Source organism: Uloborus diversus, chromosome 2 (assembly GCF_026930045.1).
Source record: "Uloborus diversus isolate 005 chromosome 2, Udiv.v.3.1, whole genome shotgun sequence".
NCBI classification, from domain to species: domain Eukaryota; kingdom Metazoa; phylum Arthropoda; class Arachnida; order Araneae; family Uloboridae; genus Uloborus; species Uloborus diversus.
In genome coordinates, this window is record NC_072732.1 from 96,894,758 (window position 1) to 96,920,679 (window position 25,922).

At 30.7% G+C, this 25,922-nt stretch overlaps 1 protein-coding gene across 1 annotated transcript; it reads right to left on the reverse strand.

Annotated features, from left to right (window-relative positions):
* Window positions 1-451: 451 nt before the first annotated feature.
* Window positions 452-25,915, reverse strand: LOC129216438 (snurportin-1-like). Its single transcript, XM_054850653.1, has 8 exons — window positions 25,752-25,915; window positions 22,375-22,516; window positions 15,957-16,061; window positions 15,560-15,644; window positions 15,328-15,440; window positions 5,344-5,421; window positions 3,797-3,883; window positions 452-1,600 (listed from the first exon to the last, which is right to left on the reverse strand). The coding sequence occupies exons 1-8, from the start codon at window positions 25,913-25,915 to the stop codon at window positions 1,358-1,360; spliced, it is 1,017 nt and encodes a 338-aa protein (XP_054706628.1). The 3' UTR covers window positions 452-1,357.
* Window positions 25,916-25,922: the final 7 nt, after the last annotated feature.

The following is a 25,922-nucleotide window of genomic DNA, read 5'->3' on the forward strand; positions in this document are numbered from 1 at the left end:
AAGTAAAAATATAAGAAGCGGCAAAACGTTAATGCAAATTCTCATGTCAATATATAAAGATCATAGAATACAAATCATTGCAGCAAATAAGTAACATTAATTGCCCGAATTGGCATGCAGCATTTACTCACTTGTGTTTTATTTGTTCTACAGTTTGCTTCATAAAATAGCATAGTTTGTTGAACTAGCAAAAAGATTATGATAAATTAAGAATATTGCAAAATCATTAAACAAAAATTGAACAGAAGAGGTAAGAGAATTTCAATGATCATGAATAAAAAATAAATGCATTTTAAGGGCTCAAGAGTTTTAAAAATATATTTTGTGATGACATTTAAACAGATCAAATGTAGGATAAAATGTTGTTTTACTTTTTTCATAAACGGTTACAATGCAAAAAAAAAAAAACAGAAATGCAAAACTTTTTTTTAAATAATCAAAAGCATAAATTTCTTCTTATTTTATTCTCCTTTTTTCTTTTTTTTTGCATAATACAAATGAAGAAAAAACAATTTATCACAGCAAAAACATATGCATGCTCTGAAAGACAAAATTAAACCTGATATGCAAGATTATCACAGAGTGTCCATTAGATCAGATTACATGCAAATAAAATTTTGTAATTGTAAATGAGAATGGCACTTAAGGGAATACTTCACTGAAAAACAATGAACACTAAGGTAACACCAAATAGAAGAAATTTTAAAAAATACATGAGTAGACGATGAAGAATTCTGCCTTGTGCATGTAAAAGGCAGTATCTGCAGAAATGAGTTTTCGAGATATTTGAAGAGATGTGTGGTGGATTTAATACTAATAGTAAGAAAATGTTGGAATTAGGCGGGGTTTTTTTGCGCCTTTTTTCCCTGATAATCTACAATAGATGACAAAAATGCAAAAAAAAAAAAAAAAAAAAAAGATAAATTTGCAGTTACTGCCCTTTACCTGCACAGGGCAGAGTTAGTCTTTCAAATGTGTATCATGCAACAACAGTCAGATTGTTGTGAAAGTGAACTAATATAATTAAATTTGATCCCAACATTTTACATCATGAAAGCTATTGGGTCATTTCACAGTATTTTGGACAATTGCAGAGTCCATAACATGACACTTCTTTTTTGCCATAACTGCTTAATTTGCTGTTTGATTAGCATATAATTTTAGTTTGACTTTGAGTATTAGTAGGACAAACCCAAAATAAAATAATGTGCTAACCAAACAGCAAATTAAATAGTTATGACAAAAAAAGTCAGGTTACGAACTAATACGGACTGTGATTTTCCAAAATATTGTGAATCGACCCTATTGATGAAACATAAGACATCTTTATGGAAAATAAAACTTCAGGAAAACGAAGTCAACCATCATCCTCATATTGCATGTTAAGTTCTTCTTTGTTCTTCCTTTCTTCATTTTTTTTGAAAGCTTTAGGTAGATGTTGCTGCATGCAGACATAATCAGCTGGTCTGTCAGTACACAGGGAAGCGGGAACTTCGATTGACAATATTTCAGGAACCATGTAAGGTTTCAACCATGTTACCAAAGGTGAGGTTCCACATAAGTAATGTGATCTTTTATGAAAAAATAGAAGGCCATCAAGCTGTAAAAGAACAAATACAAGATAACTGTATAAAAATCAATTGCTCTAATATAAATGTCTGAAAAACACCAATGTACAAAAAAATTTCATTTTTTTAAATTCTTAAAATGAAGTAACATGTTGTATCAGTTATACAAATACTTGCAGAACATGAATTATACAAATACGCACACATAGGGTCAATAAGCCAAATGACAAAACAATTTAAACTTTAAAGTGCTAAGAAAAGTGCTTAAAACAATTTAACAAAAAAAAACTTTTTCTTCTTAGAAAAATTAAAGTTTTGCAATTGAGGATTGTTATTGAGTTTCGTTTTTTTGATATTTTGTAACTATATTTTCATTTTTTTAAATTTTTTTTGCAGTGTAAATAAAATCAATAAAAAAATTTCATTTAAAATACAGTATCTTCAAATACAGGGTGCAGAATATCAACCTTCCGTATTTGGAGAGGGTCCAGTGCAAGTTGTGGTGGGGATAACGCAGTGAAGGTGGCATCGATAAATAGCAGTATATGTGCCATTTGCAGAAGTAACTTTGGAATGGTTCAGTGAACCTTGTTTAAAGTAAGAAGTATGCTTTTAGTCAGGGATTCGATTACTACTTAGCAAGAATTAACCCTCTGAGTATGGCTAAGTTTTTATACTTTCCAGTCCTAAAATATAGGTCGATTTTTAAAAATATTTTCTTAACATACATACATTACAATTTACATCTTTATCAGTTCTTTTAAAATATTACAAGATTTTATTAGCTTTTATTTACGTTTACAAAAAAATATAGTATGGCGCCCAATATTTCAGCGACAGGTTATATAAATTAAAAAATCATGCAATATTTTTTCCCCCAATAAATATCATTTTTAAACGTTTATCTAACAAAATATTACAGAAATTTTGTAATGAAGCAGAAAAATTGAGGGTAAAATATCAGTTTACATTTTTAGGATGCACACATAAATGTGGGAAAAAAAAATCATTTTCTTATTCCCACATAATACGTTGCGAGCCCATATTGTTTAAAAATGCGTATTGCAAGAAAGACAAGCACAAAGCAAGGCTACGAAAGGCAGACTTACAAATAAGCAGAAAAAAAAAATCAAGTAAAAGAACAGAAATTCCTGAACCCTTCAGTGCCATCTAGCAGCAAAAATAAGCATTAAATTATGTTTTTCAACTTACACGGGGAAATAGCGGGATCAGTATTTAAATAAGGGGAAAAAATTCTTCGCCCGCTATCTTCACGTGACCCAAAGTCGGGCCGAAACTGATTCCCTGCTCAAATCGCGAGAGCTGTACCCGGAGAGTTCGTTACTGTATTTTCGTGTTTTGGTTTACTAAGAACCCCCTTTACAGTGTAGTAGTGAGCTTATGGATGAAAAACATATGTCAAATTTTTGTTGTTTTAATCAGATGCGGCGATTGGGACTGAAAAGTGGGGAAAAGGGGACAAAAAAAAAAAAAGTAAAAAATTGTGTTAAGGCTGGTTCTGAGAGCATTTGAGTGGTAATTTACGGAAATCTAACAGCTTGACTTGCGTTTTAGACTTACATTATTTACCGCCAAAGTATTTTGAGATGTCACAAATACTTGGCAATAATATCATTAAGCAATCATGGCTTGTTTTAGTTAAAAAATGATTTACTAATACTTAAACAATGAACACATAAACTGAAAGTTACTGCTTGTGCTAAATAATGTTTCGTAAACAGATATACAAAGTAAAACAAATAATTATAATCGGAAAATTTTGACACTTCTGCTTTTCTAGTTTTGATTCCTAAATTGGAATAAATAAATAAATAAATAAATGAACCAAAAAGAGTGCGGGTGGTGGGGGGGGGGGGAGGGGGTTGTGCCCCCTTTCCAAACTGTCAAAACTGGTTTAAATGGATCATAATGAGTAAAAAATATTTTAGTGTGGAAACGTAAAATATAAAGATTTTCCAAGAAGTTTTTAGAAATTTAGAAAATTAGCTTTCTTAGCGTAGGAAAGTTTTGTGAAACTGCTATAACAAAATTTGTCCCTTCGACTTAGCTATAAATAGGCAAAACTGTATATTCAAACAATTGGGTGCCCTTCATAGCAAAAAACTGCAGATGATCTTCAATTAGCATATTGTTAATACAAGCATTAAAAAATCTTTTACTTTTTCAGAGTTAAACAACTTTTTGCTTTGAAAAGCAAAGGACATTACCTTGCAGTCAAATGGTAAAGGAGAATGCAAAGTGTTGCGTATGGATTCTGTGTCACAGTTGTAATGAGGCAGAGGAATAAACTTGTACTAGAAGAAAAGAAAGTACAACATTTTATTACCCATAAACCCTTTTTAAAATGTAATGTACCATTGAAGCTTACTTTTGACCAATTTAAACACATTCACTTTTAAGCAATTTAAACACAATCAATCTATAACTGAACTCACTCGTAATTTTAACTTTAGTAATTACTGTCATTTTACACTTTTATTAAAACATTCTTCAAATAAAATTTTTGCAACCCTACAACTGAAATTTTTTATTAGCAATATAATAAATATTATTCGAGATTACCGATAGTATACATCATTTAACTTAATTCCATTTTACAGTGATCAAATATGCAGGGATGCCCCTCCTACGAGCAAGGGCGCATCCCCCTAAAGATTGCAAAGATCTCTCACAAAAAATGAGAAAAATACCCCTAAAAACAACCCCTCCAAAAAACTTCCAGGGCGCAGTCTGCGCTATGACCCCCCTAGGCGGGCACCCTTGAAATATGCTATTAATTATGTGATTAAATGCTTTAAACAATAAGTTACATACAACATTGATATGAAAGAAAAAAGTTAGAACATCAAAAAAAAAAAAAAAAATATTTATTTTAAGAAACACAGAGAACATGTTCAAAGAATATATTTAAACAAATATTGCAATTTTATAGTAGTAGAATGTACTTTTTTTAATTGTACTGCATAAATGGAATTTTTTTGAGCATATCTAAAATTATTTGAATAAATTGAATCTTTCAAATGCATTCTAAAAAGGAAATAACATGAAATTGAAAAATCATTCTCTTATGAAAATAATGAACGCTATTTTCCTAAATGAAAATATTTACATAAAAAATTAATGCTTCTAATGAGATAATTACTTTATTTACTTAATTTGCTATTGTATAATTATTTCTTACTTTGCGAAAATTGAATAATATCATAAACAAAGGAGGAAAACATATGAATCAGTACACATTTCACAAAACTAATCAAACAGAGCTCTAATAAAAAAAGTACGAAACATTTGACTTTTCCAATCACCTTTCAATAGACATACACCTAACAATCTCTAGAAATTCCTTGCCTGCTGACAAGACTTTCATGAATATTAGCAAGAATTTTCCAAACTGATGAAGTTGCATTTCTTACAAGCACTTTTGAACACAAGGATAAATGGGGTTGAAATGACATAAATATTTGGGATAAATTAAGCTGAAATTCAAAGCAAAAGAAAAGCTGTTACACTACTGGTTCATTCAGCATATTTTACTTCCACTTCCAGATAATTATAGTTTACACATACAATATGACAAATAAGTGACTTCAAGCCAGAAAAATAATAAGTTTTATTGCATGCAGTTTTCATCAATTCAAAATGTTTCTCAAAAGAAATGATTTAAAAATTTGAATTCAAAACCGACAATGTTTTATTTCAGGTAACACTTAATTTTTGCAATGCTAAAAAGAACAAAACAGTAGAAAAAATATACTGGATTATTCTTTGCTTCACTTTGAACAGCAGCATTTTCTTCAAACTTGGTTGACTTCCAAAAAAATCTAAATTCAGTCTGAAAACAAAACGAAAAAAGAATTGAAATTATTATAAATGATTCATTACATTGTAAAGGCAAAATAAAGCAGAAGAAAAAATAAGTTGGTGCATAATCCATATTATCATCTCAGAATATATTGTTTTGAATCAAGAGAGAATTTAACACAAAGTAATTCCTACAGTTAAACAATATATTTATCATATTTTAGTAAAAAGTGAAAAAGATTTGAAACTAGACTAAATTTTGCTGGCAAAAGAAAACCTGCAGTTGAGCAAGTGGAAACATGAAATGATTACTTTTTCAAGAACACACAGAGCCCAATTTAGAAATTTTGGGACTGAAAGAACAACAAATATGTGGGAGCACCCTTGACTTGCAGAACCGAAGAACGTGCTTAATCGCGCATCCTTTTGTCATTGCAGAAATTCTCCTCCCCTAAGAAAAATGTCATACCACCCAAAAAAAAAAAAAAAAAAAAACTGATACCCCCCCCCCCCCAAAAAAAAAAAAATCAGTGGTGAAATCTGCACCATTGATTTTTTTTTTAGGTTGATCCCATTGACATTTGCATGGCTATAGGCTGCAGTAAATCAAGGGTGCAAATATGTATATAGTCGGCTTTCAATAACTCGAAGTCTCAATGGACGGGCTAAAACGTTCGAGTTATGGGAAGTTACTACAACAGTCTCAAGAGTTTCGAACCCAATGAAAACTTCGAGATAAAGTCATATTCAAGTTATTGTGATTCGGCTGTGTGTGTGTGTGTGTATATATATATATATATATATTAGGGTGGTCCTCATTTTGGAAGTGGTAGATATTTTACACGACGCTCCTTCAATTTGTTCCATTATACAAATATATGACCCTTGCAAAATTTTAATTCAACCCATGAATATTAACCCATGCCCCTATGGCCCAGTTTTTTGAGTTTCGAAGAAAAAATTGCGAATTTTCTCATTTTTATGTAAAAATATTCTTACATTTCATAATTCATTTATTAATGGCCTAGGCCATTAATAAATGATCTTTGACAACAACAAAGTGCCTCCTCCAGGCTTAGGGGGTGTTGATTTACAAAATTTCATGTTTATGTAATAGATGTGGCAAATAAAGTGGCTAGGTTTCAATGCTATAAATATAAGTAATGGCAATTATATTTTAATTCGCTGTTCTTTAGTTATTAATATACTTAAATGTTTATGCAATTTTTAAATCTTAAAATATAAATTTTGAAAAATCCTCGATTACTCTGACATTAAAATATACTGTATTTTCCATATCTAAAATATAAATTTTAAGACATTCCAGATCGGAATAATGTAAAAACCTATACTTTGAACTAATTTTCTTCTATTTCAGTACATAGTCCATTATTATTATCAAATTCTTCTCACAATTCACAAGAATTAGAAACCAAAATGGGTATCTATCCTAACCTGTTCAACATTTTTTCTATCTCTGGTCTACCACAACTAGAGATGTAAAATTTCCGGAAATTTTGAAGTGGTGGAAAAAAAAAAAAAAAAACGATTTTTCGGGAAAAATTGGAAAATTTGATTTTTTTATGAATAAAATTAGGGTTTCTTAATACCTCTGTGTTTCTTGGAACATATAAAGGGTTAAGCATTAAAAAATATATGCTACTCACACATCTTCCTTTTCTGCTTGACAGAAATGAACATAAATGTAAGATTAATTATTAAAAAAAAAAACCTTTTTGTTTTATAACAGAGAGCTTTCATAGTCAAACACCAGAAATAAGTCAAGTTGTCACTCAACCAATAATATTGGATAATGTGTGTCTAATCATAATTACATTTTCTATTTTAGATTGCCTTTGAAACTTGAAATATTAACTGAAATTTCCAACTTTCAAACATGATTGATATGTTTTTTGAAAGAAAAATAATACAATGTAACTTTACTGTCTGAAAATGAAAGCTATTGAGTTTTGATTTTTCCATTTCCAGTTTAAGTCCAAATCAAAACTAAATTAGTTTGTTTCAAGCTGAACCAAAACTTAAACCGTAGTTTCAGTTTATTCATACGGCCATGCTAGGCACAATAGTAAAAGTAGTCATAGCAGCACTTTTGAACAAAACTAAGTTATTATAACTAAGTTGTTCTTTGTTTCGTATTTTACTTATTAAATAAAATGTTTTAGTGTCATTTGATAAAGAAGCTGCAGTTGTTCGTAAGATGGGAATTTGAGACTGATAAGTGCGACTAAGGGAAAAAACAGCTCAAACAGAAGTTTTACCAGTTCCAAAAATTTTAGGCATTCGTATGACTCCAAAGATGCCAGAAACGTTCGAGATGGGCTGAAATGCCACGCTGGGAGAGATACCGTTCACTGATTTACCGTTCAACCAGCTCATATCCCTCAGAATAATAGAATTTGGTCTGTACACACGCCAAGCACCTTAGAAAATATTAAATATCGCCAAAATCCGAAGTCAGGCTCAGCCTGTGCTGGAATCAGCACAAGTGACAAACACATTCTAGGTTTTTGCGGATGTGAGCCGTAAAATGAATCAAAAAGAGAACCAGAAGGACACTTTAGAAGTTATTGTACTTCTGTGGGCTTAAGAGCACTTCAGCAATGTAGACTGGACATTTTCCTTAAAGTCCACACTGATTCATTTGTCATATGTCCAAAAAGACAAGAGTGGTGTAAAGCACATTGTTTTTGACATGACATCATCTTTTGAATGGACACTCTACTCGCTAGACCTCACTCCCACTTATTACATTGTATGGCCTATTTTAGAGTCAAAGGTCTACCCTAAACTACACAAAAGTTTGAACTTTTTAAACCAATTGCTTTATAGGGAATAGGATTGATCAAAGGACTTGCTGCCCTTGAATGAAAATTTCAATAAGCAGTTGCCTCTCTGTATTACTGCAAAAGACTGCCAGTTTGAAACCAATTAAAGTTATTGATTGTTAAAGGTCTTCTCATATTATTATTTTTTGTGTTTTATTAATTTATTTATTTTTAGTAAAGTTTCATGGAAAATTGCTTGCCCGAGTTTCTTTGCCGCACCCTGTACATTTGGTTTGCACATAAAGTTATGCTTGTTTGTTTTATGAAGAAGGAAAACAAATTTTTCACTAAGGATACTGGTTTAAGCTTTTTTGCAAAAATTTTTATTAAACATTTTTTGATCTATATGCAAATTATATATTATCATACAACAACTTGCATTCAAGTTAGACAGTATTTTAACATTCTAAGGGGGGGGGGAGGAGGAAATTGCATCAGAATTTAAATGTGAGAAATTTCTAATCACTTTTTGCAGAAAATTTCAATTAAAACTTCCTGAAAAGTCGAATTTCTCAATCATTTTTTCATTTTTTCCAGAGTGAAAATAAACCTCTTTGGAAAAAAAACGGTTTTTTTCTGTTTTTTTTCCGGAAATTTTACGGTTTTTTCCCGACTGTTTTTATTTCTAACCACAACGCAAAAAAGCTTGAGAACTATTGATATCTGCTCGCCTTTCATCACTGTTAGACAAATGCCATATTAGGGACAAAGATGCTGTTCATTTATTAACAGCCAATGTAAATGCAGTAAATTTAAATCCAAATGATCTTGTGATCAATTGTACATTCCTTAAGAGAGTAAGAGAAAATTTTCAAGAGGTAAAAGCAAATTTCATGAACTCAAATTTAGATTTTTTAGTTATTCACTGGGATACAAAACTACATCCAGATGTAACTGGAAAAAAAAAAAAAAAACGCCGATAGGCTTACCATGGTAGCTTTAGGTCCCAATGTTGAATAGCTACTGGGAATTCCCGAGATATTTCATCAGTTGTATATGATATCTTAGTTGATTGCTCTTTATTGCTATCTGTTCAAGCTGTAGTGTTTGATGCAATGGCTTCCAATACCGGCCTATAAAGTGTGCCTGCATTTTTTTAGGGCATAAAACAGAACGGCGATATATTACTTTTGGATTGCCATCATCATGTACTTGATGGTACTGCAGAGTGTGTTTTTATGGAAGTTCTTGCCTTTCTTAGTTCTAAACCCATTATTCCATTATTTAAGCACTTCAAAATTTTGTAGAAAGATCTCCATCATTATCAGAACTTATAACATTTCGATCAAATACACATACCACTTATATTTCAAAAGACGAAGTTGATGAAATATTACTGTTTATAAAAAGCGGAATTGAGAAAAATTACAGAGAATTATCATAACTTGTAATAATATTTAGTGGTGAAGCACCCGTTATGCAACCTCAGTTCCATTCTCAGCCAGGGGCGGCAAATAGGGGGATCAAGAGGGGGCAGTCGCACCTCCAAATTTTTTGAGCAGAATGACAGAAAATGGGTGAATTCAATTTATGTAAGTCAGAAATCGATGTTCATTAAAGGAAATCTCGCTGGTTCTCAACAACTATTTGATGAAACTCGACACATTCCCAGACCAGAAAAAGTGTTTTTCATTATTTGGATGATGACTTTGAAATTCTTGAAGTATTTTAGGCTATTTCAGAACATAGAAAACTGATAGAGAACCATGGTTAATTTTAACTAAAGAAGACATTGCCTCATATAGGCTAAATATTTCATACTTGTGTGCCCAGTGTAGAGATGGTATGTCTAATATGAGAGGCTCGTGAAAAGTGTTGTGGCAGCATGGTTTTCACAAGAAAATTCCTTGATATTTTACATTCACTTTTACGCTCATTTTTTAAGTGTATATTTATTTAATGAGTGTTCCTCGCTTTCTTCTGCTAGCAAAACGTTTCAGCTGCTTAATACATTATAATGCTTTCATAGAAACTTCTTAAAAATGCATGGGATTATTGAATAAAAAAAGACATATCAACCAAATACCTTTTATGGGGCTCTATAATTATGCAATCGCGGAGTGACACAAGATAATCTTCAAGAGTTAAAACGATAAAAACATTTCTCTATTACTTCAAAGCAATGATTTGATGACTGGAAGAATTATTGCAAAATGATTCTTTCAATGGTGAAAGAGCTCATGCCCTTTAGCATGTATGACTTCACTTGAATTTTTATCCGATTTGTTTGCATTGGGAAAAGGTTTTTGAAAATGCTTTACTCTTATCAAAATCTACATCTTCAATCCGCTACTCGACTATTCAAAACACAGTTCAATATACAATTGATATGTGCACCATACTACCACAGTTCAATCTCCAATGAAACTGAAAATAGATTTTTTATAGATGTATATTTCAATCAATCGTGAAATTTTTCAAAAAAATTCTTTTCTTCCTCCGAGCCAATTTTAAAGAGGCACAAAAAAAAAAAAAAAAGTGATAAAAATCCACATGATGATGTGAAGTTAAACATTGATTTTTGAATATTTTGTATGAAGCAATAGATTCAGTTTCGAAGGAAATTAACACAAGAATTGATAATTATTTTTCTGTATGGTTGGCTGGGATTATGGTTATTTGGATTGGATTTTGAAAACGAAAAATAAAATGTTTCAACTGTGAGTAAAATTTTTAGCATGAGGCAAGAAAAATTACAAGCAATATACCGACAGAACGGTTTTCACACCCAGAGACTGCAGTTTCGTCCTTGTTAGGGACTCATAAGACTGGAATAGTGAATAACAGAGCTGGAGGCAGATGATATTACATTGAAGCTGAGAGCGCTGACATGACTAGATTATTCAATGATGAAAAGTTTAAGCCACTCACAGTTTTTGAAGTAGCCTGGGTGATTTTGAAGAGCAAGATATAAAAAGTGTTTTCATACATAACTTTGTATTACTTCAATTATGTTTTAACTATTAAAATCAGCTCAGCTAGTAGAGAAAGATATTTTTTTAATGTCTCAGGAGGTTAGAGAAATATTTTCGAAGCACAAGGGGGAGGGGGGACTTTTCCATTTAACTGAACTGGAAAAACAGCACAACAATGAGCACTGATAGATTAGTAACACGATTCCCTGCTCTTCTGAATTCCAAAAATCATGCATATTATAACTTTTCCAAAAGGTATAAAAACTTTAGTAGCAAGATGTTTTGTATGATAACTTTTTAGTCAATGAATCAAAATTTTAATTGTTTCTAAACACTAATTTTATTCATACTAAACCGATTTTACGACAACTTCTTGTTTTGATTTCGCTTTGGGGTTATACATAATTAAGAAACTCGACCCAACAAATGAAATGGTGAAATGCCGCCCGTGTTCTAGAGCCAAGGAATAGTATAACAATTGAGGTAACTCCCGAAGTATGGAGCGCATTTTAATGGGGGTTGGAACTTTTAAAGGCAGCGTTGAGTTTGTTTTAGAACTGTTGTCTTTATTCTTTTAGGGACTAATGTCCTAATTTTGCTGGAATTTTTTAGGGGCTTATGTCCTTACTGCAATTAGGTTTTATAGGAACTATTGTCAGGGCCGTCTGAAGCTCTGACGGCGCCCAGGGCAAAAGTTTCCTGGTGTCCCCCCCATACACATAGAAAAAATCAAGTTAGCTATAACATCAGTGCATAATACATACTTGAATTTCTTACATATTCATGAACAGAACAATCAGAGGGTTATGCATAATACAAATTAAAAGACAAGCAATGAACATGTTTCTAATATTTGTAAAACATTAATGCCCCAAAAACTTTTCAAAAAATGGAAATGTTAAAAATCCAAATATTTATCTAGTAAAATGATATCGCACTTGATACAAAACTAACAATTAAAACTGAATTGGTTATTCATATTGAGTAAACTAAGAACACAAATAAAAAGGTTGCTGATTTTAAATAGAAAATTTATTTATCAAAGTAAATTACATCAAAATTAGGTTTCGATATGGTCTCATCCAATGATTCTTTTCAAGAGTTTTTTGTAGTTTTACTTGTACCAACTTAATACCAATTTTTATATGTGTTATAAACAAAGATGTTATTCTTTTGCATCAAATATTTGTAGGTTTTAGAGAGAAGTCCACAAATACTCAACAACATCGAAAATTGCTCAGAATTGAGTCTGGAGCTCTAATTTCGAAAAATCACTGGCCCTAATATTACAAAATATGGCCTTACAAATTGCGTTTTAAGACTTAAGTTTAAGAAAATATTCGTGCAAGGGTCCCCATGCTGCCTTTCGTAAATATCAAAAAAATGGGTTTTTTAAACAACACTTAATATAAGTGGAATTGCCCCTGAATGTAAAACATGGCTTAAAGTTTGTGAACCATTATTTTAAAAAATTTTCCTGGGAAATGCTCCAGATTCTCCCATCCATAAAATCTTCAAAGTTCGTCTAAAGTTGCATTTTTGAAACTTCGATTTCGAAAACTTGCAGGGGGAGAAGGAAATGAATTCAATCTATTTAAAAAAATCATCGATCGGAAACAGTTTCTAAGCTCCCTTCCTAACGTCAATAAACATGGCCTATAGTCGCGTTTTTAAGGCTAAAAGTGAACTTTCAAAATTAGAAGTTTCAAACTTTTGACTGGACACCTTTTGACCTTTTTTCCTATCAGATCAAAAAAAAAACTTTTTTGTTTTTTAATGTGCCCCTTAAAACTTTTTCTGGTTACGTCACTGCACGCAGGGGCAGAATTCAAGCAAACTTGGTGAGAGCTAGACAAAGGAGAAGTGCATTTTGTTTGATTCTAAACAGTTATATTCTCAGAAATTGTATCTGCTTCAATGATACAAAGGAAACTAACGTTTTGGAGACAGAGAGAGGAATACATACTTGCCAATCTTTGAAGGAAAAAAAACAGGAGATTTTACTAGAGGTATATAGGTGATTCACCATCGACATATCCTCGCTACAGAATTATTAAATTATGCTTTTAAATAACATGAATACTAAATTTAAAGTGAAATGGGGATTTTTTGCAGGTGTAAGCAAATTGGTAGTAGCAAGAAAAATATACTGCAAAGGAAAAACTAAATAATGAGTGAATTTGCTTAAAGTTTCAGACATTCTCCAGTCTCTACCAGAAAAGTAGCTACAAAAATTTAATTATTAAAATCCGAAAAGAAAAAAAGGAAATCAATATATAATGAAAATACAATATAAAATAAGTAGGTATAGGGTAGTACATGTTAAAATAACTTCAAACATTAAAAATTATTGAAATAATTTCAAGATGCAAAAAGATTGAAATCTGCTACAATTTTCGGCAAAGCACGTGCTTCATTGAACATGCAATGTGGAAAGCTTCTAAAAAAATTATTTTTTACTAAATGAGTTATTAATTGTAAAAATTCTTATTCCCTGACATTGGTAGAGTAGAAAAGGGCGCCATCTATTGAGAAGAAAGTGAAACTTTTTAATGTTTGACTAAAAAAACTGCAAAAACGGGAGAAAATCGTAAAAAGCGGGAAATCGGGAGATGGAAACAAAAAAACGGGAGTCTCCCGTTAAAAACAGTAGAGTTGGCAAGTATGGGAATATTTTCGAGCCCTAGAAAAAAAAATAGAGAATCATTCTGAATTTTGTGTTTTTGACTGTGTATCTATGATACATGAAATGAGGGGGCGTCGCAAGGCACCCCTAATTTTATGCAATCGGGGCATTTTATACGATGAGGGGCGCCTTGCTGCACCCCTCATTTCGTGTGAATGTCGTCGTGTTCCGTTGAAACGAGAAGCACTTTGCGGCACCCCCTCATTTCATGGCGCCCGGGGCGATTGCCCCGCTTGCCCCCTCTTGGGACGGCCCTGACTATTGTCATTGCCATTTTTGTAAAGGGAAATTTTTCCGTATTTTTTCCCAGGCCAACAGTGCAATGCTGGGCGATGGCGCAGATAGTAATTTATAAAATTATTCCAATAAAATCAGTGAAAAAAAAAAATTTATTAAAAATTATTATTTTTGTGGAAATACCCTTCACCTCTGAAAATGTGCTTTTTCATAATTAAAACAGTTAAATAAAAGCTTTGATTATTTTTGGTAGGAATATACGCGCAATTTTTAAGCTGAACAATATTCAACTTGAGTATGTGCTTTAAGGAAAATATTTCTATTTGGGGGGAAGTGGTATTTTCATTTATTGTAACAATGTCACATATTTCAACTAATTTTTTTCTAGTCCTGGGAAAGCACGGATTGTCATTTTTTTTTCAAACTGTACAAAATATTTCAATTCTTTATTCTTTGGAAAAGGGGATTTTCACTTGATTCTGATCTTTCACTGCCTGAACAATGAAATTCATTCTGTAGATTTAAATATAATTTTCTGCATGAATAAATAGAGTTTTTATTTTTATTGATGTTTTTTTATATATTTATCGATATTTTTAGAAGAAAAATTGAAACTTTAGTGTTAGTTTTCATTTCTTTGTGTTTTTATAGGAATCTTTTTTGGATTAGATAATTACAAGTTATTATCTTTATGCTTTAACATTAAACACTTAGCTACGGTGGTTTTTAATGATTTTAAAGAGAACTTGAAATAAAAGATGCTTTTTTTTTGAAAGCGAGAGTTTTGACAGGCAGTGTATGTCATTATAGCAGGATTTCTTATTTCATGGAATACATTTGGAGCTGATGTAAAACTGTGTGAGCATATTTTAATTAACAAAGCAATCTTTTTTACGATTTTGGTGCAGGAAGAAAAATTTGCATACTCTCAAATAGCTTTAAAAAAAAAAAAAAATCTTAAAGCATATCCATGGCACAGCCATGGAGATACAGCTAGCTACAAACTTAAAAATTTCGAAAATGTGCCATCAAAAAGTTTCATAACATAACTCATTAACAGTTGAAAGTAACATGATTTCATCCGAACTGGTAGTTACAATAAAGAAAAATGAGTACATATTTTCTTAACTTAGGGGAACTCATTGTATAATAGCACTTAATGATAGAGAAAAATCAGAAAGTTACTTTTAATAAAATTAAAACAATAGCAAATATCAAAATTATTAAGCAGTCTAAATAAGTATTACACATACTTCAGAATCATATAGAGGATGAGAATTCCAGCACATTACATCTAGCACATAGTATGTTTTTGTTAGTTCAACATATATACAGTCTAATATTGTATAAGCACCACCAGAGACATCTAAAATATTAAACAGATACATTAAAATGACTACAAATTTTAAAAAAGAATGCTATTATTATGATGCACTTTTTCATTCAATTACTTTAAAAAAAAATATTGTTGCTATTAAAAATTACCCTGAACTTGTCGGCTTCCACCAGGAATGAAAGACTGAAAGCTCTGAAGAAAATATCCATTCCGAGCATAAGCTTTAGTAACTCCCTAAAATAAATGCAATACTCTCTTAATACTCAAATCAATAAACAATAATGTTAAAAGAAATAATGAGCAAACAAATGAAAGAAGAAGGGGGGGAGGGGGGGAAAGCTAAGTAAGCAAATTTTTAAAAGTAAAATATGACATGAATCAGTGAACACTTCAACTACAGCAACTTCAATATTAAATGTACAACGCTTTATAGTCAATTTTCTTTTTCTCATTGTTGTGAAATTTAGCCAGGACTATAAATGCATTAAATAATGAAAGCAAATTATATAGATACATTAACACTGGAAAGAAGAAGTTTCAACATACCCTGGTAGAGATTACAAGGCAGCGTTTCCCAACAGGACAAAGAACAAGTGTCCATTCTTCAGCTAAATCATTGGGTACTTCAACAAGCCATTCAGATAACATAAGCTGAGTACAAAAAAAAATTAAAAAAAAAGAGAAGAAAGGTTATAAAACAGCATAAAAAAGGATTAAATACAGTTTAACTTGCCTATCATGAATTTCATGAGACAGAAGAAAATTTGGAAATAAGGAGGTTTTTGATATGCTATTGAAACAAAGTCAAAGAGTTCGCATATTCTTTTCATTAATATTGTTGAACATTTTACTGTTGGATTTATTATTATAAGTACATGTATTACTAACTTTCTGAATCACATCAATAATAAGTTTCAACAAACCTAGGGCCAAAAATTATCTTTCAGTGACAGTCATTCAAAAATGTTCAGGTTTACTTGATCTTCAATTGTAACAATTTAAACATTTGGTATGATTAAACGAGAGGGGAGAGTAAATAAGTGTTCCTCATGACTGAAAAGTAAAACTCAGGCAGCTCATAATTTTTTCTACTCATTTTTTAAATGGATGGAATTCCAAGGAAACGATGCAGTTTTTTCTCAGTTACATGTCCCCAAAGACTTGGAAGACATAACGACTGCTGATTTAAGAAGGAATATTTTTTGTTTTCAACTTCTGCTGTTGATAAAGATCATTGGAATCAAATTCTAAAATAAGCTAGAATTTGAGATAGTTTTTCGAAAAATTTATTCGAGATAAACTTAGAAAAAATGTTGAATTTGTATAACAAATGCAGGAAACTAAAAATTTCGATTTAGAAGGGTTTTCAAGAAAAGCGGGTTCAAGATACTATTTTTCAAACAGATAGATATATAAGTAAATGAAAAGCAAAGTATAAAAGAATTATATTCAGAGTCCAAAATAAACCATATGTTACTCCTTCCAGCTCGGCAATCATAGTTTGACAAAACAAAACATTATGAACAAATAAATTAATAAATAAATAAACAAAAATAATAGTAATAAAAAAAAGGAAAGAAATTCTAAATTAGCTTAAGTTTCCATTTGTGGCTTACGATATTTACTGCACATACATTATAAAATTTGTATTTCCCGTCATTGTTTTGATGAAGAGGGGAAAAACAACTACACACTTTTACAAACCAAACAATGAACACAACAAAAAAATCTTTAAAGGGGTGTTAGTAGCCTGAAAGTTTCCAAAGAAAGTACATGTATCCATTTAGTCTGCATCCATGAGTATCAAAATGAAGCTTGATTCTTCAAGCACTTATAATGAGCAAAATATTTAATTATGCCCTTACTTACACGTTACCAAAATTATAAAACAGAGCAGGGGTCTGGCCAGGGGATATTTGGGTCTGTTAACGGACCCTTCACAAAAATCAGATCAACCAAAACAGGCATTTCACAAAATCCCGATCAACCAAAACAAACCCTTCACAAAATTCTGAAGAACAAGAACAGTTCTTTCATAAATTGTTTATTGAGAGAGCAAATCTGAAAGCAAAATAATGCATATTTCGGTGTATAAAACGGATAATTTTTGAAACCGAAACTGTTTTTAAAGTCAAATTAGAGGGATCAGCTTATACAACATCTGCTATTTTTGCAAAGAAAAAAAAACGACACTCTTGTGATGCTCCTGCAAGCAATAAGTAATTGCTATAGCCAAATAAATATAAAACTTGTTGTTTGTTTCTTGGAAAGAAATTAACAGCTGAAAATAAGTTTGGTTTTAAATAATTTTGTTTGTTTTATCACAGCTAATTAGCAGTGGCGTTGTTGTAAACTTTTCTGAAATGGCGTTGATAAGCATTTTTCTCTGGGCTCATGATTTGATTTAATAAACAATAATAATATATATCAGCGAAATGAACTTAGAACTGCAAAGGGTGGGGGAAAAATAAGATTGATTCAGATAGGGTTATCAACTTCATGATTATCCCCACTTAGCGTCTGGCGTTAAACCTTTATAATGACATGATTCGAAAATATTCTCATCATTTTACCAGCTTGTCAATATTTGCGTTCTTATGGGTGTAGTGCAATGTTTAACTGTTATTTTGGGACAAAATTATATGGGTTTGATTTTTAGTTGCTAACAAGGATGATTAACTTTAAATAAACTCTTTTACTTACCGCTTTTTTTTTAAAGATACCCACATTTTCAAAAATGCAATCTTTTAACATCAAGGGTCTGTTCAAGATTTTTTACAGGGTCCGTTTTTTGAAAAAATCAAATAATTTTGTGAAAAATGAATTAATTTTGTAAAAAATCAAATAATTTCGCAAAAAAAAAAAAATTTTTTTGTTAGAATGAAATTTTAGAATTTAGAGATGGCACATACTACATCAATTAAACTTAAAGTTGAGTGTTTTCCTCTTCTATGTGGAGGAAATCATTCTGGAGTGGTCTGATATTTGAGGGGGGGGGGGGGTCATCGCTCTCTCAAGTATCAATATTTATCTACCATTCTACATTATGTTAAATTATACTAGAAATATTTCTGTACAGTATTTAAAATAATTGTAACAAAAAGATAAATAAATAAAATAAAATTCAGAATAGGGTTCAGCATTTAACTTTTTGACCCAAGATACTCATAAAAAGCACAGAACTTCGTTTAAAACTTAAAAATTCCGTGATTTTAACAAAAATCACGGATAGATATTTTAATTGTTTACCTCTTAACAAAGCGTAATAATCAAAAATTCGAAAAATCGAATTCCCATAGCGGATGCAAAGAGATCGCAATCCTCAAAGTGAAGGCATCAAAAGTATAAAAACGGCTTGTAAAAGAAATATTTTTGACAAAATTATTTTTAAACTGCATTTTAGAGTCCTATGTTAAATATTTCATCAATATCTGTGGACACAGTTGATGCTAAAAAAAAAAAATAAATAAATAAATAAATAAATAAATAAAATAAACCATCTATTCAGGATTTTAATTTTTGACTCATTACAGAAAATGGAATTTTGCTTTAAAAACTTGAAATGAGAGTTCTAACAGAAATAAAGAGACTTTTCATTTATTTGCATCCTAATAAAGCGAAGTTAGCTTGAAAAAAGAACAAAATATGATTCTCATATCAGATGTTAAAAGATTGCAATTTTCAAAATATAGATATCTAAAGAAAAAAAAAACGGTAATTAAAAGAGTTTATTTAAAGTTAATCATCCTTGTTAGTATCGAAAAATCAAAACCCATATATTTTTCTCCCAAAATAACAGCTAAACATGGCACCGCACCCGCACTGCACCGTAAAAACGCAAATATTGACAAGCTGGTAAAATGACGAGAATATTTTCTAATCAAGTCATTATAAAGGTTCAACACCAGATGCTAAGTGGTGATAATTTTGAAGTTGGTAACCCTATGTGAAGAGATCATATTTTTTCCCCACCCTTACTATCCCTTTGCAATTCTAAGTTCATTTCGCAGATATATATTATTATTGTTTATTAAATCATGAGTGGGGAGAAAAGTGCTTACCAATGCCTTTTCAGAAAAGTTTGCAACAACACCGCTGCTAATTAGCTGTGATAAAACAAACAACCATTATATTTATTTGGCAGTAGCAATTATTTATCACTTGCTTGCAAGAGCATCGCTAGAGTGCCATTTTTTTTTCCAAAATTAGCCGATTTTGTATAAGCTGATTCCTTCCTCTAATTTTACTTAAAAAAAGGTTCCAAAAATTATCGGTTTATACACAGAAATATGCGGTTTATACACAGAAATATGCATTATTTTGCTTTCAGATTTGCTCTTCCAATAAACAATTTGAAAGATCTGATCTTGTTTATCAGAATTTTGTGAAGGGTTCGTTTTGTTTGATCGGGATTTTGTGAAAGGTCCGTTTTGTTTGATTGAGGTTTTGTGAAAGGTCCATTTTGGTTGATCGGGATTTTGTGAAAGGTCTGTTTTGGTTGATCGGATTTTTGTGAAGGGTCTGTTAACGGACCCAAATATCCTCTGGCCAGACCCCTGAACATCCAATATGAGAATCATACTTTGTTCTTTTTTTAAGCTAACTTTGCTTTATTAGGATGCAAATAAATGAAAAGTCTCTTTATTTCTGTTAGAACTCTCATTTCAAGTTTTTAAAGCAAAATTCCATTTTCTGTAATGAGTCAAAAATTAAAATCCTGAATAGATGGTTTATTTTATTTTATTTATTTATTTATTTTTTAGCGTCAACTGTGTCCACAGATATTGATGAAATGTTTAACAATATCTGTGATATGATCTGAATAGGACTCTAAAATGCAATTTAAAAACAACTTTATCAGAAATATTTCTTTTACAAGCTGTTTTTATACTTTTGATGCCTTCACTTTGAGAATTGCAATTTCTTTGCATCCGCTATGGGAATCCGATTTTTCTAATTTTTGATGTTTAGTACACTTTGTTAAGAGGTAAACAAATAAAATATTTTTATTTTTGTCAAAATCACGGAAGTTATAAGTTTCAAAAGATATTCTGTGCAGGGTTGGCAAGGTTTTGGACACCAGGGTAAAAACCCTGGTTTTTACCGTCTTGTCCAAAACCCTTGTGTCCAAAACTATATTTTTTAGAAAAATTTCATTATGTGAGGAAGCATCAAAAACAGAATAAAATGTATTGAAGTAATTTTTTATATTGAACATTTATACAATGGAGAACATTCAATTAATTTATGCAGCTGATTTGAATCTAGTTACATAGAAGATTCTTGATCAAAATTTCAATTTCTTCGCATTAGTTTTTTTTTTTTTTGATAATAGCAACCAAATTTCCCTATGTTTATGCATGTGTGCAAATTAAAGCAGGGCTGGCAAGTTTTTTATCATCCTGTTCAAAGCCCTTGTGTCCGAAAGTGTCCAAAACTATTTCTTGAGAAACAATATTTTGTGAGAAAATATCGAAAACAGAACAAAATGTGTAAAAAAAAAAAAATTTTTTTTGACTATTTAATATATATATTCAATGTGAACATTCAAGTATAAATATATATGTAGCTTATTTATGCAGCTGATTTTAATCTAATTATGTAGAAATTAAATTCTCCATTAAACATTTCAATTTGTGTGCAGGAGTTTTTTTTTTTTTCCATAAACCAAATTTTTCGACATTTATGAACGTGTGCAAAAGAAAATGTTCAAAACACAATGCAATAATTGACTTAAATGCAATAAGTTACAATTTTTTGTTTCACAATTTATTGAAATTATATGATCTAAAAAAGAGAAAAACTCAAGTTTTACAATATAAGTGTTTAATCATCAATTTCTTGTTCTTTAATCTATGATTAAAAAAAATAATTTTCGTTAAAACATCATGTAAAACTTATTTGCAAAAATCATTTTAAAAATTAAGCTTTTTTTTCTCACCTAAATATTGCACACATTTAATAACATTCCTTTCAATTATAAATGGAACTGAAATTGGTTGTCTTGGTAGTGTTGTGAATTTCCTCTCATAACTCTACCAACTGTTACATAAGGAAGATTTTATGCAGTAGTTTTATTGCCAATTTTTTCAAGTAAAATATTTTTAAAATGACATTTTAGAAAAAAAATATTATATAAACTCATTAATTAAACCTTGGTTAGGTCTATATTTATTCATTATGAATACTGCAGTCAATACGACTTGATTAGATTACACCCCTTTAACTTTATCATAATTTTGGACAGTTTAAGACAGTTTCGGACACTTTTGGACAGTTTTAGACAGTTTTGGACGGTAAAAACCACCTGTCCTGTCCTAAACTAGTTTTGGACAGTCCAAAACCCAACCCTGATTCTGTGCTTTTTAAGAGCGTCTTGGGCCAAAAAGTTAAATGCTGAACCCTTGTCTGAATTTCATTTATTTATTTATTTATTATTATTATTTTTTTGTTACAATTATTTTAAGTAATGTACAGAAATATTTCTAGTACAACTTAACATAATGTAGAATGGCAGATAAATATTGATAGTTGACAGAGCGATGCTGCCCCCCCCCCCCCCTCCAATTCCGCCAAATACTAGAAAAACACCCCAGAATGATATTCTCAACATAGAAGAGGAAAACACTCAACTTTGGTTGAATGATGCAGTTTGTGTCATCTCTATATTCTAAAATTTCATTTAAATTTTTTTTTCTTTGTGAAATTATTTGACTTTTCACAAAATTAATTCATTTTTCACAAAATTATTTGATTTTTCACAAGTAACGAACCCTGTAAAAAATCCTGGACAGACCCCCTGGACAGACAGAGTAGAGTTTAAAGCATTCCAGCAATATAATTCGTTAAATTAAACCCTATATTGCACAATAGTAAAAAACTAGATATCATATTTCATGAGAGCTTGGTGTTGGCAAAGAAAAAATGTCCTTCTTGTAGCAAAGGACAAAAATGCATTTAATACCTGATTTTTGTAGGACCTAGAAGGTTTTCGAATGTATTCCTCACAGTCCATCTCTTCATCATCATTTTCATCATATTCATCTCCATCAGACCATTCCGATGTTGCTAATCTCCGAGCATGCTTAGCATAATCAAAGCGCTTCCTAACACACAACAAAATATGATTTTTTTTTAATTTTTAATAATTAATGAAACAAATAGGTTTCAAAGTCCATGTTTTTAAAATAAACTAAAAAGCATAAAACAATTTCTCTAAGCTTTATGTAGATTTAAAGCTCAATACAATTTTGGAATTTCTTACAGATCGTCTGGAAAATTTGTGATTGTGAGTTTTTAATAACTATCAAAGTATTTTAAAAGGAAAAATATGGAGCGTAGGCAACAAACACGGCATGCATTTATAATTTAACTAACAATTTTATTGTTCTGCAAATAATATAAACTGAGGTGTAAGTATTTTCATTGATACACGTTTCTTTATGCTTGTAATTATGTAGTACATGTGCCCTATGTTTTTCTTTTTAAAGCTCATAAGCACTTTGATAGTTATTAAAAACTAACTATCACAATTTTTCCAAACAATTTGTAAGAAATTCCAAAACTGTATAGGGCTTTAAATCTACATGAAGCTTAGAGAAATTATTTTATACCTTTTAGTTCATTTAAAAAACATGTTACATTAAAACTTTTTATTTCATCAATTATTTTCTGCTTTTTAGGGTATTGTGTGTCTAAAATGTTCTATTTGTAGGATATTTTTAATGAGGTAATATAAAAAAATATAATACATTTGTTTCTCCACAAATAAACTGGATTTTTCCCTGCATTTACATTGAAAATTCGTTAATTTATAATATCCCTTGCACATAGTTATGTACATTGCTTTAAAAAAATTTAGGTACATTTTAATAAAAGCGTAATTTAACAATGACCGTGTTCAACTATGAATTTTCAAATTAAGACTCACCTTCATTTCAGCATAATATTTAAAATCAATTACAACTCACATTTTAATTACCTTGGAATATAAGAAAACAATTTATCTGGTGCAGAAAAATCAGACAGTTCTATGGATATTTAATTTTAATTTATGCAAGCATTTGTTTCGTCCTCTATTAGTGGTTAATTAATTAACTTGAATATAGAATACAGTAGAAGACCGTAATAACGCACACCTTGGGACCAGAGCTTTTGCGTTATACAGGTTTTTGCATTATATAGATCATTTCACAAATTTTAAAACTAATATTCAGAATATTTCTATATATTAGCACTTCAGAATGAGTTTTATCTGCAATAAGTATTAAAGCACCAATATTACAATTTGTCATTCACAAGTAAATATGTTTCACAATCATAAGAAAGTGAATTATCCTGCACTTCTGCTAGCTTCATGGTTTGCATAACAGCTGCATTTTCAAGAGCCATCTGGTATTTTTTGTTTACTATGAGTACTCATTTTCAATTTAAAAGCTTTAAATTAAGGTGGAAAGATGAAAAACTTACAAAATTTAATTTTCCTAACCATTTTTATGTTTGCAAAGCAAAACTGGGGGATTTTTTAAACTTCCAAAATCTATTGTTTACTTCTGAAAAGTAGTGCGGTTTATAGAGAATTGCATTATATAGGTCGCATTATAACGGTCTTCTACTGTATCGCATTGTCATTGGGTCTGGGGTAGCATGCAAAATTTCAAAAGAATCCAATCACAAGAAGTGGGTGAAAACTGAGTTGCAAGATTCCATCAAACCAACCATGAACCAAACCAACCTAATAGAAACATGGTAAAAAGCAAAACAAATATGTAGGAAACTATTTGAATGAAACATGTTTTTTTTAATTTTATTTTTTATGCATAAGGAAAACAATACTTCACACGAGAGAAACAAAAATAAATTGCATTAAATAATGTTAATATATACCATGGAGAATTCTAGTTTCTTATCCAATTATTTGGCATTCTTAGTTTTACTTTAAAAATGCACTGCAAAAGTAAGCAAATAGCAGAATAAAATAACCAGAAAACTAAACTTAGATACACAAAAACAACTCAGCTACTTACGGTGAAAATTTGTCAAGTGAGGATAATAAGTAATTTGTGATTGCTCAATAACAAAAATTGTTAATTATATTTTTCTAGATTTGAGGGGAAAAAAGCAGAAATACCTGCATATAAATCAAGAAATTTAGTGCATAAACCAAGTTAAAGTTGGGAAGGGGGGGGGGGGAATTTTCACGCAAGGCCAAATTTTCAAAAATTTTCACTGAAAATTCTTGCAAAACACACTCAAAAATGTGAAGATTTTCCTGATTTCAGTCCAACTTTTTTAAACAAATACTAAAAAAGTAAATATTCAAACATTTTGGTAAAATTTTATACAGGTACAAATGTGCACAGTGAAAGAGAAATTACACAAAAAATGTGGGAAATGCCGCATTCATCAAAAACCCAGATGGGCTGGGCTTTTCAACCCCCCCCCCCTCCAGGCCTCCATTTTTTTCCAACCTCTATGAGAAAATTGAAGCTTATTAAGAAAATGGATGTATTTTGGATATTGACAAAAGTGAAGTCTTTTTGTACAAAAGTATAAAAATCATGCATTTTCGATCATTAGCATGTTCATTACATTTTATTTTTCTTCTTTTTAAAGCATGTATTTTCAAAAATCACAACAAAAGCTTCTCAATTCTTTCCAGAAAATAGAGACTCTACTTACATGCTTTGGTTTTCTATTTTTTTTCTTTAAAAGTGTGTGTGTGGGGGGGAGGAAATCAGTCTTATACAGGATATCAACTTATATGCAAGTATAACTGAACTTCTTCAATCGTTGCTGAATATCCTACAAAAACATTTTTGTTCAATAAAACGAAATCATTTATGAGGCTTTTCCAGCCCATCGCACACTACTTTCAGTCTTTTATTTTTTCCACACAAATGAGCATAGGATATAAAAGAAGGCAATTCTTATCCGAGTTGAAATCCACCAAATGAATCAATGTTTTACTTTCAATATCCACATGGCTTTTCATTACACAATTTCACTTTCCTTGCAGCAACAAGTTTTGTTATTTTAATGTGCCACTTTGAATTAGTAGCTGTGGCAAAGGTTTATCAGTAGAATGTTTTAAATTAGATTACAACTGTATATTATTTCAAAAGGAAAAAACTTAAATTTTGTATAAAAGTAAACGGAAAATATAAATTTGCTCTCTGCCTCTAAGATATCGAACCCACACTTTGTACCATCAATTCAACCTTGGATTGGATTAAAAGGCAAAGGGATAAAAGAAAGACACTAAGTAAAATGGGTCAAATTTTGACTGCAAACAATACTAGAGAAGATAAATATAGAAACATAATTCAAAATTAAGCTTACTGCTTTTGAGCTTCTAAAAATCTTTTTCTTCTCTCCTCTTGAGTAATCGAGGATTTCTTCTTGTATAAGCTTGAAAAATACGGATGTGGAGCAGCAGTACTGTTTTCTGATTTTGCAACTTGAGAAATTGCAAATGCTTCTGTTAATGAATCAATGTCTCCCATTATGTCT